Raw genomic sequence first — 26,384 nt, 5'->3', positions numbered from 1 at the left:
TGTGGAGTCTAAATATTTCTAAGGTGGAACACAGGAGTTTGCACAATTACATGTTTGGACTTGGCTGAATTTTAGGTAACTAAGTCCTACATCAGACACTAAAAATCCTTTTTGGGATCCAGCCCAATAGTCCCGCCTTTCATTTGTACTTCAAAAATACTCATTTGTATCTCCTAAAATACAAACTTGAAGATAGAGTACTTAAAATATATGTTGGTTTTGAATCCTTTATAAATTAGGGTCTTATTTTCCTGACCAATTAATCCTGTTCTAACATTCCACTAATATACACTCAACACTTGCTATAATAGTGTTACTGTAATAGCTGATGTGCTAACAAAAAAAACAACATTCAGGAGTTCAATATCTTGCACATTATAAAGTATATGATCTTTAACAACTTGGTCTGGTACAAAGTCATTCCACGTGACTGATGAAAGAAGATGCTAACTTTACCTTTTCCAGATGCTTTGGCAAGAGTAGCTGACTCCCCAGGGCTTAGTCTGCCAGGATTGTTGCCAAAAATGGACTTCCTGCTTTTTCTTTCTTTTCCTCTGCTAGAGCCAGATGGGTTTAGAGTTGACAAGCCTGTTCCCATAAATGTAAAATAAATGAGCCAAAAAACATGACCAAGAGGGCATGACATTTTCCATCCCATTTTACATTATTTTTTTGAGGCATGAATACTCCTGTTATATAGTAAGCAGGGCAAGGAGTGTATTTTCCTCCATAATTTAATTTTAACATCCTTAATACACACATGCCTTTATATATTATATAAGCATATAACATATATATTTGTATATGTAATGTTTATATAATGTATATGAAGCAATACAGACAGATATACACCTATATCTCTGTGATATAACTTCTTCATTTTACTTTTTAGTTTCAGAAAGTTGTAAGTGCCTCAAATTGCCAAAATGTCCTAACTAATACTAAAAAAAATCTGTAATAACAGTCCCGATATATTCATCCTAAGAGTAATTTCAAAAAATATCCTTTCTACAGAAGCAGAAAATCTGTACAGTATTGAATATCACGGTATTCATCTAGGATACAGTAGCTACACAATTAAATAAATGCAAAAATATGATTTAAAGACATACTGCAATGGAAAACCCCAAAAGCCTGCTGGTTAAACAGTTTAACTTCAAGGTGTTTTGAGAGATATCTTAATAATTATTTGTATTTCACTGATGAGAAATATGGTAGGTGTGTGAAATCCATTAAGCATGTAGTGACCAATACATACTAGAAGTGGAGCTGGAAAGCTCTACTATAGCTATTATTCAAGTATACACATTCCAACAAAATAATCATTAAAATCATGATCTAAATCGCTGTGAAATAAACAGACTTCATTCCCTTCAAGGTCAGTTTATTTCTGTTGACTTTGAGAGAGCTTGTGGCAGACCAAAGTTAAATTTCAAGTCAAAATGTGTGATACTCATTCTAACACACACAGAAAAGAGGTGAGGGATGCTCTTAGAGACCCATGATGTACTTTTATATAAAATATAAAAGAGTACACTAATTTATCTAACTGTGACTCAGAAAATGATCTTCATGTACTCCTATCAATTCACACCTGCCTAAAGACTGTCTGGCTTTATACCTATATTTCGTCTACAAATATAAATCACAAAGAGGATACACTGATCTCTGTTCTACTGAAGTCAAGCCCACAGCTGTAAATTTTCAGGTCTCAATCTTTATGGCACGTCTACATGTACTTCATAAAACTATGCTGATAGCTTCAATGGAACTGCTTTGGGTTAGTAAAATTTAGTATGTGAATAAATGTTTTCAGCGCTGGAGACTTACTGTCTCTTTGGGCCAAAGCATACACATAAACAATAGAAGATGGTAGAAGCTGAGATCAAGGAATATGAAGTGACTAGAAGAAAGAGGAGTTATGCACTATGTCCTTCCAGAATAATTTAATCCCAGTTTTCAATGGATCAAACGGATTTGGCACTCAAGATCCAGGTTTCAAAATCCTGTTGTGGAGACTGTCACTGGGGAAACAGACTAATCTCATAAATCACCAGAGACTGCAATGCAAAACATCAAGGTTAAATGAACTGTATGTGATGGCCACAGGGTAAGCTGCAGCTGGGAGTTTTCTTTCAGTCTTTCCCATGAGCATGCTTTGAAAGTGACTGGCCTCCTCCGAGATGTAAGCTCCATTCTTCATTCCAATTTAAAGTGGGCTCCCAAGTATAGCATCACCTATTCATAGAATCATAAATTCAGAGCATAATGGAGGTTGGAAAGGACCTGGAAATCATCTGGTTCAACCCCCTGGTCAAAGCAGGACTAACTTAGATCCCATCATACTACCACAATAACAGAGTAAATGTTTCGTATCTCCCTACAACCCCTATATCCTTCAGGTTACAGAATTTAGTAACAAGCCTCTCTTGTTAGACATAAGCATATTACGCTACTGCTTTTAGAATTTTAATTCAGAAGACGGCAAACCCCCTTGCCCTTCTTATTCTAACCATGCCAAATAACAGGTCAAACTGTAATTGTCACTATCTCGCCACGTGTTTCCAATGAGCAGCCAGTTAGTCTGCAGGTTTGCAGACCCTGAAAATAATTTACAGTACTTTACAGTACAGTGCCATTTTTTATGTTCACCTTAATTTCTTCAAAATTGATACCATACTGGCAGATAGTCTCATACAGTGGAGATGGTATCTGAATTTTATGATGGTTACCTTACGTGACTCTCTGCTCATTGCATTTGGTTGTGTGGATCCTGTTTTTACGTACTTAGCTTTCTCTACACATTGTATAGGAATCCTCAGTACCAAGCCAACAAGCCATGTGCAAATGAATTATAGCAATACTGTGCTCAGGTATACTTCAATGCCCTCATTTTGGGTGACCCCAAAAGATGTTAAGAACATTATCTAGTTCTCTTAGATAATGGCATGTTGATACACAACAGACTGAAATTGAAGTTAAATAAGGACCATAAAGGTCAAATACCACTGAAACACCAAGAGCAGTGGTGGGTTCCTCCTTACCAGAATACCAGAGATGCTCTTAGAGACCCATGATGTACTTTTATATAAAATATAAAAGAGTACACTGTAATTTGTCTAACTGTGACTCAGAAAATGATCTTCACGTACTCCCATCAATTCACACCTGCCTAAAGACTGTCTGGCTTTATACCTATATTTCGTCTACAAATATAAATCACAAAGAGGATACACTGATCTCTGTTCTATTGAAGTCAAGCCCACAGCTGTAAATTTTCAGGTCTCAATCTTTATGGCACGTCTACATGTACTTCATAAAACTATGCTGATAGCTTCAATGGAACTGTATAAACAAGAAATGTTTTTTCTCTACATGATAAATTCTGTTTCAACCAGGGAGCACTTTGGGAAGTCCATGTTACTCAGTAGGCTCGGCTTAGTGAACATAATGGTCCTTGTCTCATTTTATAGTCACAAATAATAACGCTCACAGACATAGACAACCGTAAACACAGAATAGAAGTATATGGTGACAGGACAAATAAAGTATTCACACAGTTGGTCAGCCACTGAGACAATGATCCTGCCCTCTCTATCTCCAAAAGTCCTGCATTTTGTGAGCTGGGGAAGGAAACTCATCAATAGACCTACATAATCATGGATACACCCACCTGGTTGTCATTATTAATGGACAATATTGAGGTAGGGGAGTGAAGAGAGTTATTCGCTGTGTCTGTGACCTCCAGCTGAGCAGAGGAATCAAATCAGTAGCATGGTGGTCTTTGATATCTACATGTGTTGCAGAGAAGGTAGTATTTGTCTCAAAGGGGGAAACATACACGAGTTTGTTGGAAAACTAATTCCTGTAGCTTCATGTGTTCATCTGTGAACAGAACTAATTTTCTTCTGAACTCAATTTTTTTCTCTATTCATGTGCCCTTTAAAGCCAGAAGAAATCTGATATAGAGAGCAAATATTTCTGTTTGTAACTGAACTTATGTTAAAAACTCGATATATTTTAAAGTTATCACAGATCATAACTTCTTTGTGTGTCAAAATACTTGGAACAACGTAAATTATCTCTGTTTAATCTTGAATATCATTCTTTAAAAGAAAATATTTTATTTGAAAGATATCTTATTGTAGACTTCATTAAAGAGTATCAAATTTGAATTTTTAGAAGTCATTATTGTTACAAGTAACACCTACAATTCTTAAAGTTATAAAAGATAATAAAAGAATGTCTCTCCATTTTTCAGCATGTTTATCTTGCCTATTTGACACTATTTTATGTTTGGCTAGCTTCTCTAATCTGATTATAGTTCTATTTGTATAAGATCATGATTTGGCAGAATTGCTAACTTTTCCACAGAGAATCATTCCATTAAAATGCAGATTTTTCATTCAAAACATTAAACACTTCAATAAACAATAAAATCTCAATTTAAAAGTATTTATGTACAAAGTATGAGCCAAAACACACTCAACCTCATGTTTCAGTACTGTATAAGTAACTATCAGGAATCTCTTCAGTTACTCCCTCTCCTTCTGCTTTGCAGACATTATTTTTCCTACCCTATAAAATAAGACACTCTTATTTCCTTAACTCTTTCCACATAGTGTGTGTGTGTTTGGGGGTATGTGTGTGAGTGCACAGTCAGCTGCTCTTGCCCACCCCATGAAAAGGCTGCTTTGTCTTCTGTCTTCCTGGAGCTATCCCCACTGGCTTCTTCAGCCCAGTGGTCAGAAAATCTAAGGAACTTCAAAAGGTTTGAGCTTTCTGCAATACCTCAACAAATGGCTCCCTTCCTATCCACTTAGGAAAGGACAGAAAATGCAGATTGTAGGTAAAAGTGAATGAGATCTCACTAAATGAGATCACTTAAAGAATGTGACAAGCTCTTCATGCAAGGTTTTAAGAATATTTTCCTTCCTAATTTAGTACCTCTTTACATGGAAATTCAGAGCTCTTACAATAAGGCTTTCTTTCATCTGTCATGCCGTAATGAAGCAGTTGTCTAAGTTGTGAAGACTGGGAAATTTCCATTTTGTAAACATTTTAATACAGCAAGCATTATATCTTCCCATGATAGGTTTAAGTATATACCTTCTCAGCTAGAAGCTATTATTTTGTAGATTACCAAATCATCAAGAAAAAAAAGATCCTCAACTACTTACATTTAAAAAAGCTTGTGCTAAGCAATTCAAAACATAAATATAGTATCTCAAAGAGTTAGGAAGTTTAATACAGTAAAACAGAGAAGTACTTACCTGGGAACTTTACAGCTTGACAGTAAATGACGAGATCTGATAGCTCTGGGGCTATCTGTCTGCTTTCCTTCTTATTTTGTGGAAGGTAGAATTCTTCACCCAGTTCCATATCGTAAACCTAGGTGACAAAACCAATAACATACAAAAATAAAATTACTGCATATGGAAGTACTCTGGCATATCTTACTTATGTCCTTCTTCCTATATAGTTTGCTGTCTTCACCTAACAGATCTCCGGTTTATGCATCAATTCCTGTCACTGACACTGGGACAGCGTGCAGAAGCCTCAGTGAGAGTCATAGCTGCACATTTAGGAAAAAACAAAACAAAACTTTTTAGCAGAAGCTACAACTACAGCAACACAGTGGTTTGGCTAATAAATAGTAATGTGGCTATTTGGTATCATAGTAGAACATTTTATATTATTTAGAAACATAAAGACGCTAAATATTCAGATGAAATTTTCAGTTCTGTCAGTGTCAATAGAACACAGATATCTCAATAACCTTCAGAATTTAGTGTCGAATGAGTTCTTTATTGACTGTTATTGATAGCACCAACAACTAAATTTTCAGCCAAATGTCCTATACATCCAATAACCTTTAAACACTTTACTTGAACGGTATGTTGAATGTTTATTCTATTTAATTTATTTTCTCTGCTGTGTTTCCATGCCTTCTACTATTTGTCTTCATTAAAGTGCATTTATCATCTGATATCTCAGTTATCTAAGCTGTGCAAATCCCGTTAAAGTTGATTATAACACAAAGTGGGAAGGGGGAAAAAAGCAGAACTACCTTTCCTTTATTACTGTAAGTAGCACAATCAGCCTTCTTTATTCTTTTGGCAGTCTCTTCATTATACTCAAACTGCAGTTTGTCACATGATAATTTATTCTCAGGTCGGTCTTCAAGAATGTTATCTAAAAATTAATGGAATTTTAATAAACATAAAGCCAAACAATTTCAACTGGAAATTTAAGTTGATTTAACAGTATCTGTGGATAGTGCCATGAATTTTATCTCAATAATCAGATGCTAGAATAATGCATTTACTGGTCAAAGCATTCTCTTTTAGTAGTAACTTTCTACTTAAAAATTTTAATGCTTAGCTTTGGTTAATATGTTGCGCTTTTTAAAAGCCCATCCTTTTGTGCTCAGAAGATGCTTAAAAAATAATTTAATGAATTAAAATTTCTTCTTCAAGCTTGCTTTCTGAAAACAACTTCTATCCCCAAACAACAAAGAATTGCTGGTCCAAACAAGTAACCACATCAAATATGTATATGTCTTTGCACGGCACGTTTTGGCTTTCTCCTCTTTACATTCACCATGCAAAAATATTTTTTTACATCTATAGGAATTCATCTTCATAGCTGCATATTTATCAGAGAATAATACACCAGCTAATTAGTCTTTCTGGATCAAGATATTGTAACTGTCACAAAAGGAATGGTTTTATTTTATTCCTGATATTGCTGATGCTTTGACCATATTCCTTCTTTGCATAACCAGTGTCACACATGCAGCCTTCTACCAGTTCCTGACCAGTTAACAATGCAATATAAAAGTATCTGATTACATTTTTAATATAAAGTAGAAACCACATTTTCACATGGTCATTTTTAACAGGCTGGAGATGCAGTGCCGATTTCATGCAGTTAAAATGCTCAACCAAATGGCCTTTACCTTCCTGGCTGTTAGGAGCAGGAGAAGCATTAAGGACATCAGCTACAGGGAAACGGAGTCAGAGAGGGAATAAGAGTAAAGGAAATTAAGATTTACAGCCAGAGAAATGAAAATTAAGTGTCAGTTGTAAAACTACTAGCCTTACACAAATCTAATGGATCAGTGAGAAATATAAAACTGAAAATCTTTTAGAAGGTTTACAGACTATTAGATTAGTTTTGTCAAAATACCAACATAAAGATCCCAAAGAATAATAATTCTAATAAGGCAGTAGATCATGCCTCAGATTCCTTCATGTTTTGCACGCTGTGAATGTTTCTTGCTAGATTCAGATATTTCAAATCTCTTACCTAGAACATTGCTCAAACATTACCTACTGTGGTTGGCTTGCAATATTTTCCTTGCAAACATGTTAACATCCAAGTTTTTCATGGCAATTTTCATCTATGCTTTCTCCACCCTGCCCCACACAAGAATACTCAGATAGGCAGCTAGGCCTACTTTCTAGCAAAACATAAGTGCAGGTAGCACCAGAATTAAACTGTAATTTTTCTATTAGCATGAATAATTCTGGTATCCCTTAGACAGCAAGGATCAGATCTTGTGTTCATTATTTTTTGATAATTTTTTAAAATCATTAACACAGAAGTAAGTAAAGAGACCAACTGTGCTGCAAGGTATGCTCAAGCCTCACAACTTTGAACATGACATCTATAAGTTAAATAGGTATGTATAAGACTTCATGGTTCAATAAGTGAACCTAGGAGCTAGGAGAACATGCTCAACTTCATCACACCAACAGCTTCAGATATTCTGTTTCAGACAGTAGAAACAGAAGATGCTGTTTAAAGAGAGCACCATGTATGGTCTATTTGCCTTGGACCACCCCAACATCCACAACTGCTGAATATTAGGGATGTTGGACTGTACATTTCTACTTATAACTTTTACTTATAATCCTGTCCATAAATTTGCCCAATAAATTTGGGCCTGCTGATACTTTCTTTTACCCCTTTTTAGAGCAATCTACTTGCTTTACTGAGAGCCTGCTAGACCTCATGAGTAACAGTGCTGTACTCCCTTTTATCCACTGCTCTGTCATTCATAAATATTCTCCAAATCAACCCTCAGTTCTCTTCTCTATCACCTGAAGAATTCCAGCCTTTTCAGACTCCTGCAAGACCACTGTCCCATTCTCTTTACTTTCTTGGTTGCCATTCTCTCCTACTTACTCCAAAATAACCTTCTCAGTATCTGTAGGCAAGAACTGGGCACAGAACTCAAGTTGTGGCAAACCAAGGTTTTATACAGAAGCAAAAAGATGTTTTGTTTTCAGTACACTTCCTGATGATCAGCAACATTTTATTGGCTATTATGGCTGCCACCATACACCAAGCTGAGAACTTCAGGGAACTTTCAGTCACTCCAAGATCTCCCAAATAGTTATGGCCAGTGTAGAATTTTGAATAATGTAGCAAGGTTTTGTTTTTCTTTCCCACTTATATTTATATATTACCTTATGTATTACCTTATATTTGTCTACATTGAAGCACATCTATAAATTTTTGTCCATTTGGTCAGTTTTGTGACTCGTATCTGGAATTATTTAACAATGTTGCAGCATTTAATATCCCAAAGAGAATGATATTACTTGCGGCATCACTATTGTATCATCAAGGCCCCACCTGAGTATTGCATACAGGTTTGGGGACCCCAGCACAAGAAGGACCTGTTAGAGCAGGTCCAGAGGAGGGCCAGAAGGATGATCAGAGGGCTGGAGCACCTCTCCTATGAAGACAGGTTGAGAAAGCTGGGGATGTTTAACCTTAAGAAGAGAAGGCTCCAGGGAGACCTCACTGCAGCCTTTCAGTACTTAGAGGGGGCTTAGAAAAAGATGGAGAGTAACTTTTTACACAGGCAGATAGTGACAGGAAAAGGGGGAATAGTTTTAAACTAAAAGAGGGGATATTTATGTTAGATGTTAGGAGGACATTCTTTGCTCGGAGGGTGATGATGCACTGGGCACAGGTGCCCCATCCCTGGAAGTGTTTAAGGCCAGGCTGGATGGGTCTTCGAGTAACCTGGTCTCTAAAGCCACAGAGCTGTCCCTCTGTGTCCATGGCAGGGGGTTGTAATTAAATGATCTTCAAGGTCCCTTCCAACCTAAACCATTCTGTGATTCTATGATTGTTCAAATGCACTGATCTACATTAATATATTATCTGAAAATTACCAACAAAAACATGACAAATACTCATATAAACTGTTATTCCCTGTTCACTTGAACAAGCCCAGATACAGTAAGTAAGCTTCTCTACCTTTATGCATGAAGCAAACAGCTGAAAACGGAACTAAAAGAGGTATTTCAGGGGTCTCTGTGATTGGAAAGCAACAACAGAGGGTTTTGAAGAATCTGCGTCTTAGATTAATGGCAGTCAGGCAGATGCAAGGACTAAGCCTGTTGCGAACCTTGAACTTTCAAGTGTCTCGACTCCTTCAAAAAGACAATACAGCTAAATGTAGATAAAGTACACTATGAAGATAATATTTTTTGCATAATTTATAATGAACATAAAAATAATCCATAAAGACTAAAATTCAGTATACATTGCACAGTTAAAACATCAGATGGTTGGAATTAAACTCACATTCACGTTTTGTATATATTCAAATTATTTTCACTATTGCACCACAGTGCCACTTAGGACATTTAGTACATATCACAAAGTAAGATCAACTTACCTATATTGTTCCTGAACTAGAATGATATTCGCATGTCTTATTGCTATAGTTCTCTAACAAAAGTACTGTAATCAATAAATATATATTGTTACCATCAGAGAGAGATTCATAGTCATAGTCATATTCATCCTCTTCATCTTCTTCCTCTTCATTAGTAGTTGTAGGGTTGCTAGTACCATTGCTAGCCTGTGCTTGCATATGTGCCAGCTGGTGAGCCTAACACAACAGAAACACTTATTAAATTACTGGAAAGTATTTTTAAAAAGCTAAAGTCTTTTCTTCAGTATTTGAATCTTATTTTGTTTATATGAAAGTACTGAATACATATAGTGAGAAATAAGTAAGATTATCAAGATCAAACCAACATGCCATTATAAGTGCTTCAAAACAAAGAAATTGTGTATTGGTAGAAAAACACAGATATATGAATCCTAATTAATTTGGGGAAATGTCCATTTTACACATTATTCAGAACAAGACTGCCTTTTCCCAGGCTGAGGTAAACTGTTTTAGAATCAGTTTTAAGCTTTTTTTTAAGGATGAAGAATGTCCGTATACTGGTACAATCAGTGTGATTTAGTTATTCTGATACAAGCATGCCAATATAAATGGGGAAGATTTTCTGTGAGGAAAAGCCCTAAAATTCAAGAAAAAAAATCCCTATTTTTGCCTCCTGAGATTTGTTATTTTAAAACGTATTTACGTTTGGGGTAAAAGCAATTAGTTTGCAATGAGTCGATCCAATTGCAGTCTATCTGAACAACAGCATCCCCCACCAAAAGGGAAGAAAAAATGGAAATATCTGCCTGGCTTGAATACAAAAAAAGAAATAAAGCCAAATTCTATCAAAAATTACAACATATTATTTACACATATACATTTATATACATGTATATGAGTATACTTGAGTATTTTATATATATACACACACATGATGCATCTCACTATTTCTCAGCAAGCATGAACAGTATAAGTTATATATAGCCTCAGACTGAAACTTCATTTATTTTCATCACACAGAACATGTGGTGCTAATCATAGTATCATGAAGTTTTATAAAAATAAAATACACTAAAATTTTGTGATGCTGTGTACTTATTTGCAAGTGTTGTAATCCGCTCTGAGTCTTCCAAGCATGATAATCCATTAGGTAATTCTGCAGTACAAACTTAAAATACAAATGAATTACTTCTAGCTATAGTTATGTCTCACTGCTTCCTATTAAGAAAGAACTGTACCTTTTGTTTCAATATATCCACTGGTGTTTGATGGGCTTTGAGCTTCTTGTTTTTAAGCAGGATTTTTCTTTTCAGTTGGCCAGGTGAAGGAAGCATGGGGTCATCAGAAAAGTCGCTCTCAAATAAAAATTTTGTTACCAGCTTATCTCCAAATACATTCTGAAACATCAAGAATGTAATGTATTATGAAAGAGTACCAAGGCTTGTGCTTAGAATAATTTACCACAATTTATGGTCTACCTTGAAAATTTCAGCCATCTTGCGCTGCTGAGGTAATGAACAGTGGTTTTCTATGGATATGATAATTGGCATGTCAGAGGTGATAAATGCGTTCCGATCAATAGCTTCAACTACTTCCTATGAGAATGAAAGGTCATTGAAAGAACGTGATTAGTTTCCAGCATTCAGTCAACTTACTTCAGTTAAAAGGGGAGAAAGGGGGGCATTTGTTTTCCCCTCTAAGAAGAAAGAATCCACTATATGCTTTCATAGGATCCTCCAGATCAACCTAGCATCTTGTTACAACAGAACTGATAACAGCTACTTATAGTTACGCTGATACAAAAACAAAACAAACAAACAAAAAAAAATTACAGTACATTTGCTACAAAAACTAATTTGAAAACCATAATGTTTACAATTAAGGAGTTCGTATCTGATGTAGTACAGAGTTTATATCCTATTAGGATTTAGCCTATTAGGATTTGTATTTCCTGTAGACATTTTTTTTTTTTATCTCATTAGAGAAAAAAGTATAGATTTTTGTTTTGTTTTGTCTTTATATGCAATTACTAGCATACCTTAAAAGAGATCTTAGTAGTTAAAGTGTGCCCATGATAAATGATAGGCATCCCATCATCGCCATCCCAGCAGTCTAATTCTACACTTCTACAGCCTTGTAAGAGAACCTACAATGCAATTGAACAGTGTGAGCATGTAGAAACCATAGACTCATATCATCAAAGCAGAAGATGAGCATTGCAGAGCTAATGAAAGCCCAGTGATCCAGAAAAAGAGCTGGAATGAGCAATCTCTAAAGTGTAAACACAGTCCACAGAAGCTACAGTCTCCGGCTAACTGCATTTATGCAGAAAGTGAAGAAAGTGAAAGAAAATGAAGAAAGCATTTAAGTTCATAGGAGAAGTACCACAAAGCTTGGAAACTCACAGTATTTTATGGAACATATGGTATCTGCAGGAAGGGATTATTAAGGTATAGCATAATATCCAGAGGGAGACAAAAATTTCCATATTTCTACCTGCAAAGGCAGTTGGAAAGTAACATGGCAATTTATTCTAGGTTGTTAATACGACAGCTTAAGGGCACAGCATCTGCAGCTTCTTTGCTGTTTTTGCTTTGGGATGGTTTGTTGTTATTGTTTGGATTTTTATTTGTTCTTTTGTTATTGTTGTTAGTTTTTAAGTAGAAGAAGGTCTGAAAATAATTTCTAGTGAACACCTTCCATGAGGATTGTTTGAATGGAAATGTGGCAGGCCATCTTGTTTAGTGATATTAGGCTAATTTACTTACTTATTTAAGGAAGCTGTACTTTCTAGAAAACCACTGAAGAAAGCAGAAAAGGAAGGAGGGAAAGATAAGCTAACCTATCTATTGTCAGCCCTGTGCTTTTTACTGCTGTTGTTATATTGAATGCCCATCACTAAAAAAAAAAAAGTTAACTGTATTGCAATTAAATATTTTACTGAAAACTAACATCTCTACAAGCAAAATCATTTTCAGCAAATACATTCATGAACAACAACAAAAAAATACTTCTCCTATTCAAAATGCAAATAATTGTGTTTCAGGCAGTTATGTTTCAGGCTGGCACACCATCACTTCTGCGAGAGCTAGACACACTGAGCAGGAACAGACTGCCCCCTCTCCTCTGGGGACAACTGTCTGGGGGACAGGAAGAGGCTTTTCTGCATCATGCATATATTAGAGCCAGCTGAGTTCTATCTCACTTCCAATCTATTCCCAATAAAATACTCACATCACTCTGTGCAGTGCTGTTATGGAAACCTCCTTTACAACTACATTATTCAACACAACCATGTTATTCGGGCTTTCCTAACACAGCTTCACCCTTCTATCTTAAAACTCCAAGCAAAGCGGTACATGGGATGCCAGATGAGCCCTTCTCAGTAGTGAGTCACTAACATTTAGAATAATGAAAACTACTCACAGGGAAGTTGATGCTTTCTCTAGCATTTGGTAAATATACAAGCACACAAATACATATACATGCATGCAAACAAACACAGAACCAAATGCCCTAGGGAGAAATCATTCTTTTCCTGTTCACAACCAAAGAGGCATGAAGTCTAAAAATCTCTAGAATATTCCTAGAAGTAACGTTTTTAGAAGTTGTAGTTCCATTTGATATTTCTCTTTGCAATGCAGTGTACAATATTTGAATAGTGTTTTTGACATCTGAATGAACTAAAATATTAGATCAGTCTTTCCTGTGGGAAAGTCTAATTTTAGTAGGTTGGGTCAGACCGACTGGTGTCTAGATGCTATGAATTTCAAACTAAGCCCTTTTTTTTTTTTTTTGCCTTAGAAAAGACATTTGAACACAACTGTGCTTATGGGCAGCTTTCCCACACATCATGTTTTCCAATGTTTTACAAGTGGGGTCTTAGAACATCCAGATTTGCAAAGCAAAAAGGTCACGTTTCTGCGACTTGACAGCCAAACAATTCCATGCTGAAAACTAGGCAATGATCTAAACCTGTATACCTGGCTGTAGAGCTCCACTGAGGATTCTCCTTTAAGCTGATGGCCAGTAAGGTAAGTATTGTGTGAAGATTCAATGTAGTAATATGACAGTGGAAACTGCAAGTCCTCAGTATTCTCTTGTGACTCATCATTTTTGGAGGCAAAGTTGTCTTTATCCATCAAAAACCTAAAAGTGAGATTTCCAAAAATTTTATGCTATGCTGAGTATTTGTGAATGTCATGCAAACCTTAATATATTGGTATCATCATATAAATAAATAAATAAATAAATATATATATATATATATATATATGTAAATTATCACTTAATTAATTACCTGGCAAATCCTTCAAAAGATAGCAGCCCCTGCTGGCACATATTCACACTAGGTTCAAATTTCTACAAGGAGGAAGAAATGGAAGAGATATATAATAATTATTTTTAGAAATACTGCTTTTTCTTATTTTCATAGTGTAGTTTTTGCACTGAGCTAACTAATTAGTATATTTTAAACCAGTCTTTTTGTGGATACAGTAGTAGCGGTGTCTGCAGAATGCTCATGCTTGCTTTAAGAATCACTAAACAAGCAGTCTAAACTATTAATTGCAGCATCATAGAATCATTCAAGTTAGAAGGCATATTGCAGGGTCATCTGATCTAACCTCCTGTTCAAAGCAGAGTCAGTTCTTAAGCTGAAATTAAAAAGGATTTATAATCATGCACCCTTTTCCTATCAATTGTGTTCAAATACAACACACTTACAGACTTGTGGTGTGCTACTCTGACATTCCTTTAGAATTAATGTCTTTTGAACTTTGCAAATTTATGTTACATATTGATAGTTGAAATATCCAGTTTCTAACCTTAGTTAACTGCTAAGTGGGTGCTTGGTTTTGGATTGTACTAACTACACATTTGGAGGTATTCAAACTTTGCTAAATACTTTCTAATCACTTCAGCCATTGTATGTAATGAAATAAGATGTTCACACTTGCTCCTGGAAAATAACTCTGAGAGGATTAATGTTTTATTAAGGTCTGCTTCTTTCTTTCTTTCGTTCGTTCGTTCGTTTAAACAATAAAAGAAAAATATGTGGAAATTTTTTAAGTTAGGGTTAATCTCTACCAAAAGTGATCACAAACAAGAAGAAAACAATGCACTGCCATGAATACTTCTCCCAAGTGTTAATGTCCCTTCCCAGGTAAAGCATATATAGCTAAAAAATATGTTTATTTGCATTATTTTTTTTTCTTGTTATGGGTGTATGCACACCTTTATAGCCTCCAATAAAGATACAATTACATGTTAAGTTCACCAAATGGAAACAAGGACTACAAAGTAAACTGCTTGGTGACCTGAAACAATACTGTTGGGCACACTTACAGAATAATCTGTAGTGAAAACATTAGCCTGAAAGGAGATGACACAGATACACTATTCTGAGTTTGAGGAAGACAAGCAGGGAAAACAGAAATAAACAAGACTCCCAATAAAAAGACTTGCAAGATGTTTGTATTACTAACCTGGATAATACTGAGGATTTCATCATAGGTGCAGTGTTCTCCTTGGCAATTCACTAGGAAGTCATTTAGTTGCTGGATGCCCACACCAAATATCCCCAGTGACGTGCTTTCAACTCCAGTACCATTAGTTACGATACTGGCAGCAGCAATAGCATCAGATATTTGCCTCTGGTTATCTGACAGCTGCTGCCTACTCTTAATGAACAAACCAAGGTCTGAAACATTCCTAGTCAACAAGTCTTTAAAAAGAAATAATAATAAAAATAGAATATAAATATCAGATACATAATTAATGTGTATTATATACATTATATAGAATTTGACTTAATAGAATATTTAATTATAAATTACTTGAATATCTTATTGAATGTCTTACCATTAACAGTAAATCTGAATAGAACCAACTTGTTTCTATCCACTAATAGGAGAAAGATTGTTAAATGTGTACATAAAGCAGTGGGAGTGGACTGCCATAAGTGTTCAATTATTATAAACAAAATCCTAGAATTTTTAACATGGATCCACAATCTCTCATGGTGTCACCCAGGATCCTCCTGTTACCTCTCACAACCACGTACAGTCTTGAAGCCTTTCCTCTGCTGTGTGCAATCCCAGAGCCTGCCTACGTGATCAGACCTTATCTTCTTCCAGTCCCATACACCAGTGGTACTGTACCCTCCCCACAGGCTGCTTGGCATAAAGACTGCTTTCTTTAACAGTGAAGAAAGCTCCAGACTTAGATTATGGTAACTGGGGAATGTAAAGAGGGACAGAGGTTTCCTTCCCCCTTGTCCCACATAAAGCAGATCTACTAGGAAAACAGATAGGAAAAAATCAACCAGACGAGACACAGTGCACACAGCCTTTTCATTTCTGCTCCCTATGTTTGCTCTTTGTTTTATTCCTACAGCAGATTCCAGAGCTCCTGCAACCAGATACTCCCTGTGTTGGGCCCAGCCTATCTGCAAAAAGCTTTTTGTCTTTGCTATACCAGTTACAGATATATCTGGTTAATATGAAGAAGAGGAAAAGTATTCCTGCTTTATTTCTAAACAGAGAGCCTGTCTTACATCCAGCTAACCAAGTCTTACTGGAGGTACAGCAACAGTCCTGTACTTGAACTTATAACTGATTGCCATTTATGAGATTGACTGGGACACTTTTACTTGAGGCCAATAAATAAAGCTGTTCAGTGTTCTAATGGCTGTGTTTTCCCCTTATACTAACCTAAATCAGGTTGGAATCCAATGTTATTTTCATCAATCTTCAAATGAGTATAAAGTGGAGTAGGTTCTAAACCAGATCGATTGCAAGGCACTGCATAGACATCAAAAAGGTCTTTAAGATCCTTGCGGCTACGGACACTGCAAAAAGAGTTGAAAATTTCACCTTTTGCTCTTTTATAAACTTGGGTGAATGAAATCAATACAGAATAAAGATTTATTTTACCTGAAAGATTTGAAGAGTTCCACAAATTCCACAAAAGTCATGTTGCTATCAGAAACCATGAAGTTCTGAAACCCCTTCATTCCTCCTTTAACACGGCCATGCCAGCTACTGCTGCTCCATGCGCTAGATCAGAAAGAGACTGCTGTAATTTGGTTACATTAAATTTCCACTTCTTGAAATATTATGCATAACTGCATTAATAGTTTATTTGTATTCTCTTTAATGTATTTGCTAGCAATATTTGGAAGAAGCAAATAGAGTTGCATCTTATAAGATCTACCATGACTGTTTGTACTTTCTTGTTTTATAATGGCTATTAATTTCCCTCAAGACAACTGCTAACTTTGCCAGAACAATTAATGTATATGCATACTATTTAAAGCTCTTCCATGTGCAAAAGGGCCCAATGCAAATGGCACAAGTGAAAGCATTCTCATTTTTTCTTCAAAGAAATCAATGCCAGTGTTCTTGTACCACAAGCTTTAAAAAAACATGTCCTGCCATACATGAAGTTTACTAAAGATTTGCTAAGGGAGAAATAAAAGGGATGTAGAATTCCTTAGAGCTCTGCACTGTCAAAAGAAGGAGAAAAGACATATTACAACTGGATACACAATAAAACAAATATTTTCCTGTGCAGGTATGGGTTTTTTGTTTGTTTGTTTGTTTTCGTATCTTGGAGAATTAAAGGTATAAATTTAAGAAGTACAATGCATCCCCTGGCACTCAACCCTCCTCATTTCCCATCCACATGGACTTCTCACATACTTTCCCAAAACAGTCTGGATTATCATCGGATAAGACAGGTCAAGCTACAGTCCTCTTCTTCATTTAGGCTTGGACAGTAGCCTCTGGAGGTCATTTCCTTTCAGAAATGAGGTTCTAATGATTTCCTCCTTTCAGCTTCTTGGGCTGAAGGAAGGAAACTGGAATTTATTGAGAGCAAAGGGAGAAAATGACCACAAAAATAACTAGCTGTTTCATGCTCATTATTTTGGTTGACAATAAATTCTTTATAACTGCAATTGTTAACCTGAATTATGAAACTGAACAAAGTTTTTGAAACAAAACAATGAATTTCCAAAAGCTGCATCCCAAAGTTTTCAGGCTATTACAGGACTTAGACTAGTACTTAGTTCCCACCTTGAACTATTCCTTGAGCTGTATGAACAAGTTCTTACTAAATTTCAAGTACTAATTTGTAAGGGTATCGGTCAGATGGGTCAAGATCCCATGTTCTTTCCAGGGCCTAAACAACAATGACCACACATGCATGACTGGGATTTACTAGCACCAGCATCCTGCGAAGGGAGGTACCTAAACAGCCAGTACAAGAATTGTCTAGTTGAAACCATAACTAACTCCAGAAGTTACAGTTTTTGTTTCAAAGTACAAGACTAGGTGACCATGTGTCAGACTTTATTTCTCCCTAATGTACAAATCTACAAATCCATTAGTCTAGGAATTCTGCCATCAGGTTCAGTACAAATAGTTCCAACAGCTGTGATGGAAAAACAGGACCAGCTTGTTGTCCACTGTCCCTAAAGACATTTGCAGTCCCTGGAAATTTGTGTTAGAAGCAGACTTCTTTTCACATAAATATACTAGATCAGATTCCTCAATTCACTCCTGGCCTGGGGTGCATGCATGCAATTGAAAACAGCATGTGATTTAAAGTATTAAAAAATACCATCTACTTTGGTTGATAGTGTTCAATTTGTTTGACATCACTATGGCAAGCACTGACATACTGCGTATAACTTTTTGGCTAAAATCATTCCTAACGTTTTTATCAGACAACAAAAATAAACCACCACGAGGAAAGTCTCTTGACTCCCGAAAACAGACTGGAACTGTAGAGTACTGAAAAGAAAATGAGCAGCAGATGAGAAAGCTCACCATATCTCCAGAATTGATCACTAGAGGTTATATTCCACAGTAATTCCACGGGTAATAAATACAAGATTTTTTTTTTTTTTTTTTTTAAAAAAAGCCAAACAAACAAGAAAACTCCACTACCACCATCAAAACTGTTTAATTAGGAGTGGCCTAGATCACCACTATAGAGATAATGAGAGAGAAAGTTCACACTTTCTTCACAAATAAGCCCCTACATATATAAGTATTCATGTTCTGCTATATATTTATGAGTGGTGTTACTACCCTGTACCCTGTTTCCACCTTAGAGGCAGCACTAGATTTCTAAAGAACTTGGGAATTTGCTGCATGAACATCCACTTGGAAGGAACGACAGAAGACAGCTGCAGGCTACCTGTGTGTGGAAATGGTATGTACATCTGGATTGCATAAGGATTTATTTTCAGTGTAAGCTGTTTGTAAGGAGGTAAGGAATATCAAGGGCGTGAGCCCTTGATAAGTAAAAATACAGTTCTTCTTTCTCTAACTGCAAGAAGTACAATTTTTTAAAATGTACAACAAAAACATCTCTTTCTTATTTTAAATTGTTATTTTTTTCACTTAAAAATATTTGATTTATTCAGAGCTTCTCACATAGTGTAGACATGGATATAGGTAATTGTTTAGGGAAAGTTATTTTTAAAGTATATATTATATGGAAAAAGAAAAAGAACCAGAAATCTTCCTAGCTGCTACACGGAGACTTAAATCATTTGTTACCAGTTAATATTTCTGTGCTGCAAAGACTTTTGCAGAGCCCAGTGGCACCCTCTCCTCCCTGCTCTGCTAAATCGTGGGTTCTGCGTGGGACCATACAGGCACCTACAGCTGCACAACCTTAAGTCCAATAGTGGTTCCAGCTATTAAGCCTCTTCCGGGTTTGGGTCTACATCCGGGTGCAGCAAAGCGGATACTAACCTGATTAATTAGCTCTGTTGGATCTGATTTGTACAGAGCCAGAGAAACATCTACAATTCAGTCCCAGTGGATCATGTATTTCCTAGATTACTTCATAATCTAGGTCATTTCAGCTTTTTGGTTTTTTTCTTTTCTTTTTTTTTCCCCCCTCGGTAAATGGATTGCTCATTTTATCTTAATTTACGATACTACTGACAAAATTGGTTGGGTAAAATTAAAAATATAAATTGATTGTTATGATTATGCTAGCAATTGAGGAACTAAAGGTAGTCATTTCATTTAGAACATGTGAAGCGTCCATACACATGAAACCCTGCAAGAATGATTTGGAGTTGGGGATGAAAATACCAAGACTCAGGCTTTCTCTAGTGCTCCAAGTCTCTTGATTCTGAGGAAGATTTCCTCAGAACAGATGAAAGCATCCATATAGCTGCATTCAGAGGAGCCTTCAAATTCTAGCATGATGGGTCCTATCAAGTAGGGGAGAGCTCTACCAGGCAACACTGTGGAGTCTTCAAACAACTTTGCCAGCGAAAACCTGACATAACTCTGGGAGGCCTATAGTGCTAAGCTGTGCAGGAATCTGTAGAGAAACCCAGGACAGAATGAAAGGATTTAAAGAAACATTAGCTGCCCTTTCCCCTGGGAATGTGAGTTCTCAGTTGAGCCTTTTAATCTCATTTAGAGAACAACAACTCTTTTGGCATAAAAAGCAAAAAGCAGATTTGCAAAACAGAGAAACATTCTCCAGAGGTATTAATGCAGTATAAAAGAAAATTGCTCAGATCCTTGAAAATAAACAAACAAACAAAATAACCATAAATGTCTTAAAGAGATAATTCCTAGTCTGGTATATTCATCCCATCGTTGTGTATGACAGCGAGGAACGAAAAGCAAAGAACATAATAAGTCTCAGAAAGCAGAGTTAAAAGGAGAAGCACCCAGCCACAGATGCCCACAGTTGGCTCTACTGCTCACTTCCACTACTAAACCTAACCATGTTTAGTGTAAAAAATCCCTATGAAATAGGCAATATAAACCAGTACATAAGACATGTCTCTTCAAAAATACTGTTCTGCCTGAAGCATTGATCTCTTCCATTGCTTACCACTGCTTTCCAGGGAACTCCAAGATTCACATTCATGCCCACACCACAGCTTTCATTCCGTTAAAAGGCACTGGAAAGTCTCCATTGAGACTGCCTTGTTGTATGTCATCAAGTACTATCCACAACCCTGATATATTACTCTTGTTATATTATTATTACTATTAGTACTACTACCATTATTACTATTTATAGAATTAACACATTACTGCATTATGTCAATGCACAACAACAGCATGACCTGTTGAACTGTGTAAGTGTAAGAAAAATTATGAATATTAAAGAGAGGGGCCTGTAAGAGAAGAAAGATCTCAAAACTGTTCATCCAATTGGCTGAGAAAGTACTGCAATCATCACGAGGAATGTCAGCAAAAGCTAATACTCCCCGATGTAGAAATGACTTGTGCTGAGAAACCTCAGCACTTCAGTTCACACATCTACATTTCTCTTGAGTTTATATAGAAAATGTCTATAACTATGTTTTGGAGACAATCCGGAGAAAGAATTAAACTTATGGAGTTTTGGGATGAATTCCAATGTGCTTCTGTAATAGACTTACTAACTGAAGCATGCTGCTAAGGGACTGTCTACAAAGCTGTCCTCTGATTCATGGTCTTTCAGATTAAATGCCCTATGTTGTGCTACAACATGTTTCAGATGTCTGTCAAAAGGCTAATTGCATTTCTGGAATTGTTTTTGTCAGATTTTGTCAGTTGGTCAAGAAAAACACATTTGATCATAATTAAATAACAGTAACTTTTTTCTTTTAAAATCAAAGCACTGATTTTATCCTTACCTAGACTGACTCTTGCTTGAAGACATTACAGGAGAGGAGACTGGTCTGGCTGGTGAGGATGTGACAGCTCCTAAATTAGGAGATCCAGATGCTGTCAGAGAGTGTGTTCTTCTTGATGACAAGGTGTTAGATGGAGAAGCATTAATAATAATATTTTGATCTATGGAGAAAACAAAAGTTTGCAGCACTATTACAGCTTCAGGCCCAAGAAAAATGCTTTCATTGATGTTCATAATTCATTAATGTTCAGTAAAACACTAACGGGATTCTAGATTTGTCCCAAGACAGTCAAAAAGATATGATCTCAGTAATGCTTATATGTGCATTTAGTCTGACAAGAAAGGAAGTGCTACTAAAACTAAATGAAAGAACAATCATGAACAAAAAAAAAAGAAACAATTTTTAAAATTTTATAGCTTTTCAAGATTTGACTGTATAAGTAGTTTTCTATCATAAACATATCTTTAGAACTGTAAAAAAATCTGTATAAAAAGATTTTAAGCAAAACCCTGAGGGACTCTTAGGTACCAAAGCTATGTATCTACCTGATTCTTCTTGCTCATCAATATCTTGAGGATCCGAACCACTTCTATTACGATATTCCTTACAGCTTTTTGCCTTCCGAGTGGCCATTTCATCATCAGTGGCCTCTCCACTTTCACCCTAGAAATGAAGTGAGCACCATAATAAACATCCTCAATACACTATTTTTTCATTAGTTATCAGTGCAATCTGTAATTTGACCATCAGATGAATCAGCCATTCCTTATGAAATTACTTCAAGGCCAATAACTATGCTGTCAGTAAAACCATCTAAGTAGAAAAGAGAGAACTTAATCATGATGAAGGATACATAATGACTGCAGGAACGTCACGTTCTACCTCATTTTGACATCTCACAGAGGACTACAGTGATCATGCCTCTCTAAACTGGTCCAAATGGTTTTAAACTTTTCTACTGGTGTATGGGTGCCCTAAAAAGGATGAATCTTGTCATCTGGATCTCCCCTACCTGCACACTAGACAAAGTGGATAGTGTTGAGCTGCTAGACCCTGCATTTTTCTGTTTCCTGGCTGGAAGTGGAAGTGGTTGAATCCAGAAAAATAAAACGGAAACTGCCAAAGTTCGGTTGGCTTACATGGCTGCAAGCTATGTAAGATAAAACTGTATGCAATTGTAAGGCAGAAGAACTGAGGTGATGTTTTCAGCAATGTGAAAACAAAAAGGAGCAAAGAAACTGACTACAGCCTCCAAACACTACTTTGCAGGTCACTATTTTTGTTACTAAAAATATTTTACCATTATACTGAGGTAGCAGCTAAAGTTCTTAATACGTTTCTATCCCTCATCTGCTAGCCCCAGTGCCAATGTTTCCTGAGAATGCTTCAGGCATGACAAAAGAAACACAAAATAATGGAAAACTACAAGCCAAAAAACAAACAAACAAACAAACAAAAAACATGCTGCAATAAGCAGTTTTAAAATTATCATCTAACTTTGCCCTGGTTCAGAATATAGCTAGCTAGCTACACAGTAGCTGTAGGAAGGAAAACTATCAGCCAGACAAAAAACAAAATACAATAATAACAAAATATTCTACCCTCATAAGTACTTTCTTCTTTTTCTTAGCTGCATTTATTCCCAGAGTGTTGTTTCTCTGAACACTAGGTTTCTCAGTGCTTTTGGTAAGAGTTCCTGTGCTTGTGTTTCTTGCACTCCATCGTCTGCCTCCGAAAAGTTCAACAGCCTGAGCCAAGGTTGGGCCTTCAAACCTTCCATCCTCCTACAAAAATTCTCAGCATTAACAAAACAAGAAGGATAACTGCCAAAGAACAAACACATCTTAAGCAATAATACAGACATCTCTAAGGAACCAATGAAAGACTAAACAACAAGAGCAGGCAATTGTTAATTATTGCATGAATGCAATAGGGTTATTTTGTTTGCTTTTTTTTTTTTTTTTTTTTTTTTTTGCCTTAACTCTCAGTACTCAGTATTTCAGCATCCTTTTCATGCAGTCATTTCTTTCTCTTTAGTAAAATACTTATTCCAAAGGTCCAAATATACAAAGAACTTCATACTAATAATCATAATAATAAAGATTTAACTTGAGTGTATCAAAACCATGCACCATTAGATGAAACATTATGTGGAGAACCAGATCTTGTTCACTCAAACCATGTTTCAAAGTTGGAGATTTGGCATTCAAGCTTAGTCTTAGTTTACTTGTAATAGGAACTAATTGCATGACATTACACTGTTGGTATCTTTGAACTTGTTTTATATAAAATCACATCTTTTACCTGGTAAAGGCTGACATACTGTTTCCGTAGCCACTGTAGTCTTTGATCAGGGAATCTCCTCATTTTTCTTACAGCTTTAGTCAATTCCAGCAATCCATCATATAGCATTCTGGCAGTATATTTTGGAGCAACAAAGTGCAGCAATTTATTATCAGTAGTCTGAAGTCCATAAAGTAGTGTTATACCATTTTCTTCAAGGGACATGTTACAAAGTTTATTCTGAACACACACAGTGTGCATATCAATGCCAGAGTGTCCCATATACACAGCCTTGGCTGAAAACAAATCCAGAAAACCTTCCACAAGTCCATTTAATCCAGTATTGCCAAGAAACTGGCAATACTTACCAAGCTCAGCAGTATTACCCAGCACACTCAGTTTTGCCTTAGCATTTGCAGGGCAAACTGTCGTGGGTTTTGTCCAAGTCAAAGTACTATTGTCAGGCTGAAGCTGAAGAAAGCAACGTGCTGAAAGATGCGTTTCCTGGTCATAATGAATGACAGTCACCCCTTGCAGCATGAACTGGTGGACATCAGCTCTGATAGATAACACATACCAGGGAATGAGTTCTATGCCATGGCAGAAAGCCTTTTGTTGTTCTTCTGTTGAGTTTGTGTCCCATTCCTTCAACTGCTCAAATATATCACTTTCAGAATCTGAAAGATCTCCAATTATAAATCTGTACGTGAACAAAGATTTATGTGAACAAAGACTTATATTTAGTTTCGTAAACCCACTTCCTACCTAGTGAAGCACATGATTAATATGTAGATGTATGCTATGACTGATTAATACTTTTTCTCTTGCAGTTTAAATTAAAAAGAATACATGGACTTACAGGAACATCTGTAGATTTTACAATATTAAAATTTATGTTACTAGAATTTTGAATTAAAAGATGTTGCTACTCCTTATAACTCCTGTAAAAATATAAATATGTTTTCTTAGAATTTTCCAAAGGTTACATTAATAATAAATAACTTCAGTTTGGACCTTAAAGTCAAGTGATTCCACTTTCTAAATCAATAGTACAAGATCACTTCAGTGGAAATATCAATAAGTATTGTATGTGGAAGCTGGTAACAAGATCTAATGGAAGGAAGATAAGATTTTAATCCTTTAATATGCAGGTTTAATGTGCAGACCTTTCTCTTATTAACACTCGTGAAATTAAAATATATGCCTTCCTCAAAAGAATGCAGCACAAATGTTATCAGATACTTCCCATTAGAAAATTTAAATTTTATGTAAATAAAATTTAACAAGAAACATTTTTTTTTTTTGAAATATTTTATGACAAGAAACATGGATACAGAACAACAATATCTGCATTAATAAATGAAGTACTTTAAATATAAATTCTTCCCTACAGAAGTTTCCAGCATGTATGAATGAATGAATGTTCAAAAATTCAATACTGCTTTAAATTGAACATAAAAAGAGTAAACTTCTCCATATACAGCAAAAATAATGAAGCACATTTTCCTGAAGATATCCAAACCAGCTTGCTTTGCATATTCTTCAAGGCATCTTGTCCTAATACCCTCTATACCCTTCATATCACCACAGTACTCTCAGCTCCTGCCCATGTCCTACCAGCTGAGCAAAAGGCAGTTCACATTATGACTTGTTCCAAGCCACATATACCATCTCACTGAGTGAAACACCACACATAATCTTTAGGTCTTCCTCAAACTTTTCTCTCCCCAGAGTACTAATTCACTTGAATTTTCCCTTACTCCAGATATCAATGATTTCTCAGCCAATAGGCTGAGGGATTTTTAGTGATGTTGAGGAGACCGACAAAAAAGGATAGAAAAACTGTATCAGCCTCAACTGCAGCTGTACTTCCTTAAAAAAATCTTCCTAAATATAAAGGTCATATCATATATCTAAGCAGATATAAACTGGTGTTAAATTTGCTGAGTTTTACCACATTATATACATTATTTACTTGGGTTGTGCAATATTCAGATTTTCAAATGAAACTAACAACCGAAAGTGTTTCACTCCCCCAGGACCCCAAAATAATCAAACAAGTCTCTGCAAAAAATCTAGAAAATGTATTCTGAGACTAAATGTGCATGGCCAGAGAAATTTTGCATATAGGAGGCCAAAATGGCAAAGCTTCGTTCCTGCCTTATTTCACATTTGATAGCACTGGCATGCTGCAGATTAAAATGCACAGGAAGTAGGTAAACCAAGCGCATGCAAGCAATTGTATGCAGAAACAAAACCTCTGACAATAGCTAGCAAAAGTGACATAGCTGTGAATTACTGAGAACAAACTTACAGAACGTGGTTTGAATCAGAAGCTTTCTTTACACGTGTTGCACTAAGATGCAAGGAAATGAGAAGAAAGGATACAGTAATCATTAAAACAGACTGCAGTTTTAAAGGGGGAAATTACATGGGATATGAAAAGGAAAAAACTTGAGTTTTTCCCTTTTATTGTAAAGGATACTTACTATAACTAAGAAAGCTTAAAAAGGAAAATGAGAGCAGGCCAACAAAGTGATGTGACAAAGTTTAGAGCATCTTACTAGGACATTTGATTAACATTTCTACAAAAATGGCATTTCAAACTTTTTTTTTTTTTTTCCTATCTGCCTTTATTTCTTTGAGAATTGTTAAGAAAGACTTCTAATAGAAATTAAATTTTGATATTTACCTGTCATATAAGGTAACTCAGGGTGATTAGACAGG

The 26,384-nt window shown here is 35.9% G+C and overlaps 1 protein-coding gene across 5 annotated transcripts in view; it reads right to left on the bottom strand.

Annotated features, from left to right (window-relative positions):
* The window catches only part of PLCE1 (phospholipase C epsilon 1), a 159,672-nt gene that overhangs the window by 15,273 nt on the left and 118,015 nt on the right, over positions 1-26,384 (bottom strand). For 4 of the 5 annotated variants that reach the window (XM_082764218.1, XM_082764222.1, XM_082764220.1 and 1 more), the window contains 17 exons: positions 25,972-26,013; positions 23,679-24,357; positions 22,976-23,158; positions 21,920-22,037; positions 21,375-21,534; positions 16,639-16,761; positions 16,417-16,553; positions 15,190-15,428; positions 14,004-14,065; positions 13,687-13,852; positions 11,742-11,849; positions 11,182-11,298; positions 10,942-11,100; positions 9,796-9,919; positions 6,071-6,195; positions 5,274-5,391; positions 457-588 (listed from right to left, as the gene is read on the bottom strand). In XM_082764218.1, coding sequence (XP_082620344.1) covers positions 457-588; positions 5,274-5,391; positions 6,071-6,195; positions 9,796-9,919; positions 10,942-11,100; positions 11,182-11,298; positions 11,742-11,849; positions 13,687-13,852; positions 14,004-14,065; positions 15,190-15,428; positions 16,417-16,553; positions 16,639-16,761; positions 21,375-21,534; positions 21,920-22,037; positions 22,976-23,158; positions 23,679-24,357; positions 25,972-26,013 — 2,792 coding nt within the window. The remainder of the gene's footprint in view (positions 1-456; positions 589-5,273; positions 5,392-6,070; positions 6,196-9,795; positions 9,920-10,941; positions 11,101-11,181; positions 11,299-11,741; positions 11,850-13,686; positions 13,853-14,003; positions 14,066-15,189; positions 15,429-16,416; positions 16,554-16,638; positions 16,762-21,374; positions 21,535-21,919; positions 22,038-22,975; positions 23,159-23,678; positions 24,358-25,971; positions 26,014-26,384) is intronic. The other variant, XM_082764221.1, reaches the window with a different exon arrangement.

Source organism: Aythya marila, assembly GCF_965140915.1.
Source record: "Aythya marila genome assembly, chromosome: 7".
In the NCBI taxonomy this organism is placed as follows: Eukaryota; Metazoa; Chordata; class Aves; order Anseriformes; family Anatidae; genus Aythya; species Aythya marila.
The sequence above is the reverse complement of the archived record's forward strand: the minus strand, read 5'-3'. Positions and strand labels throughout refer to the sequence as shown.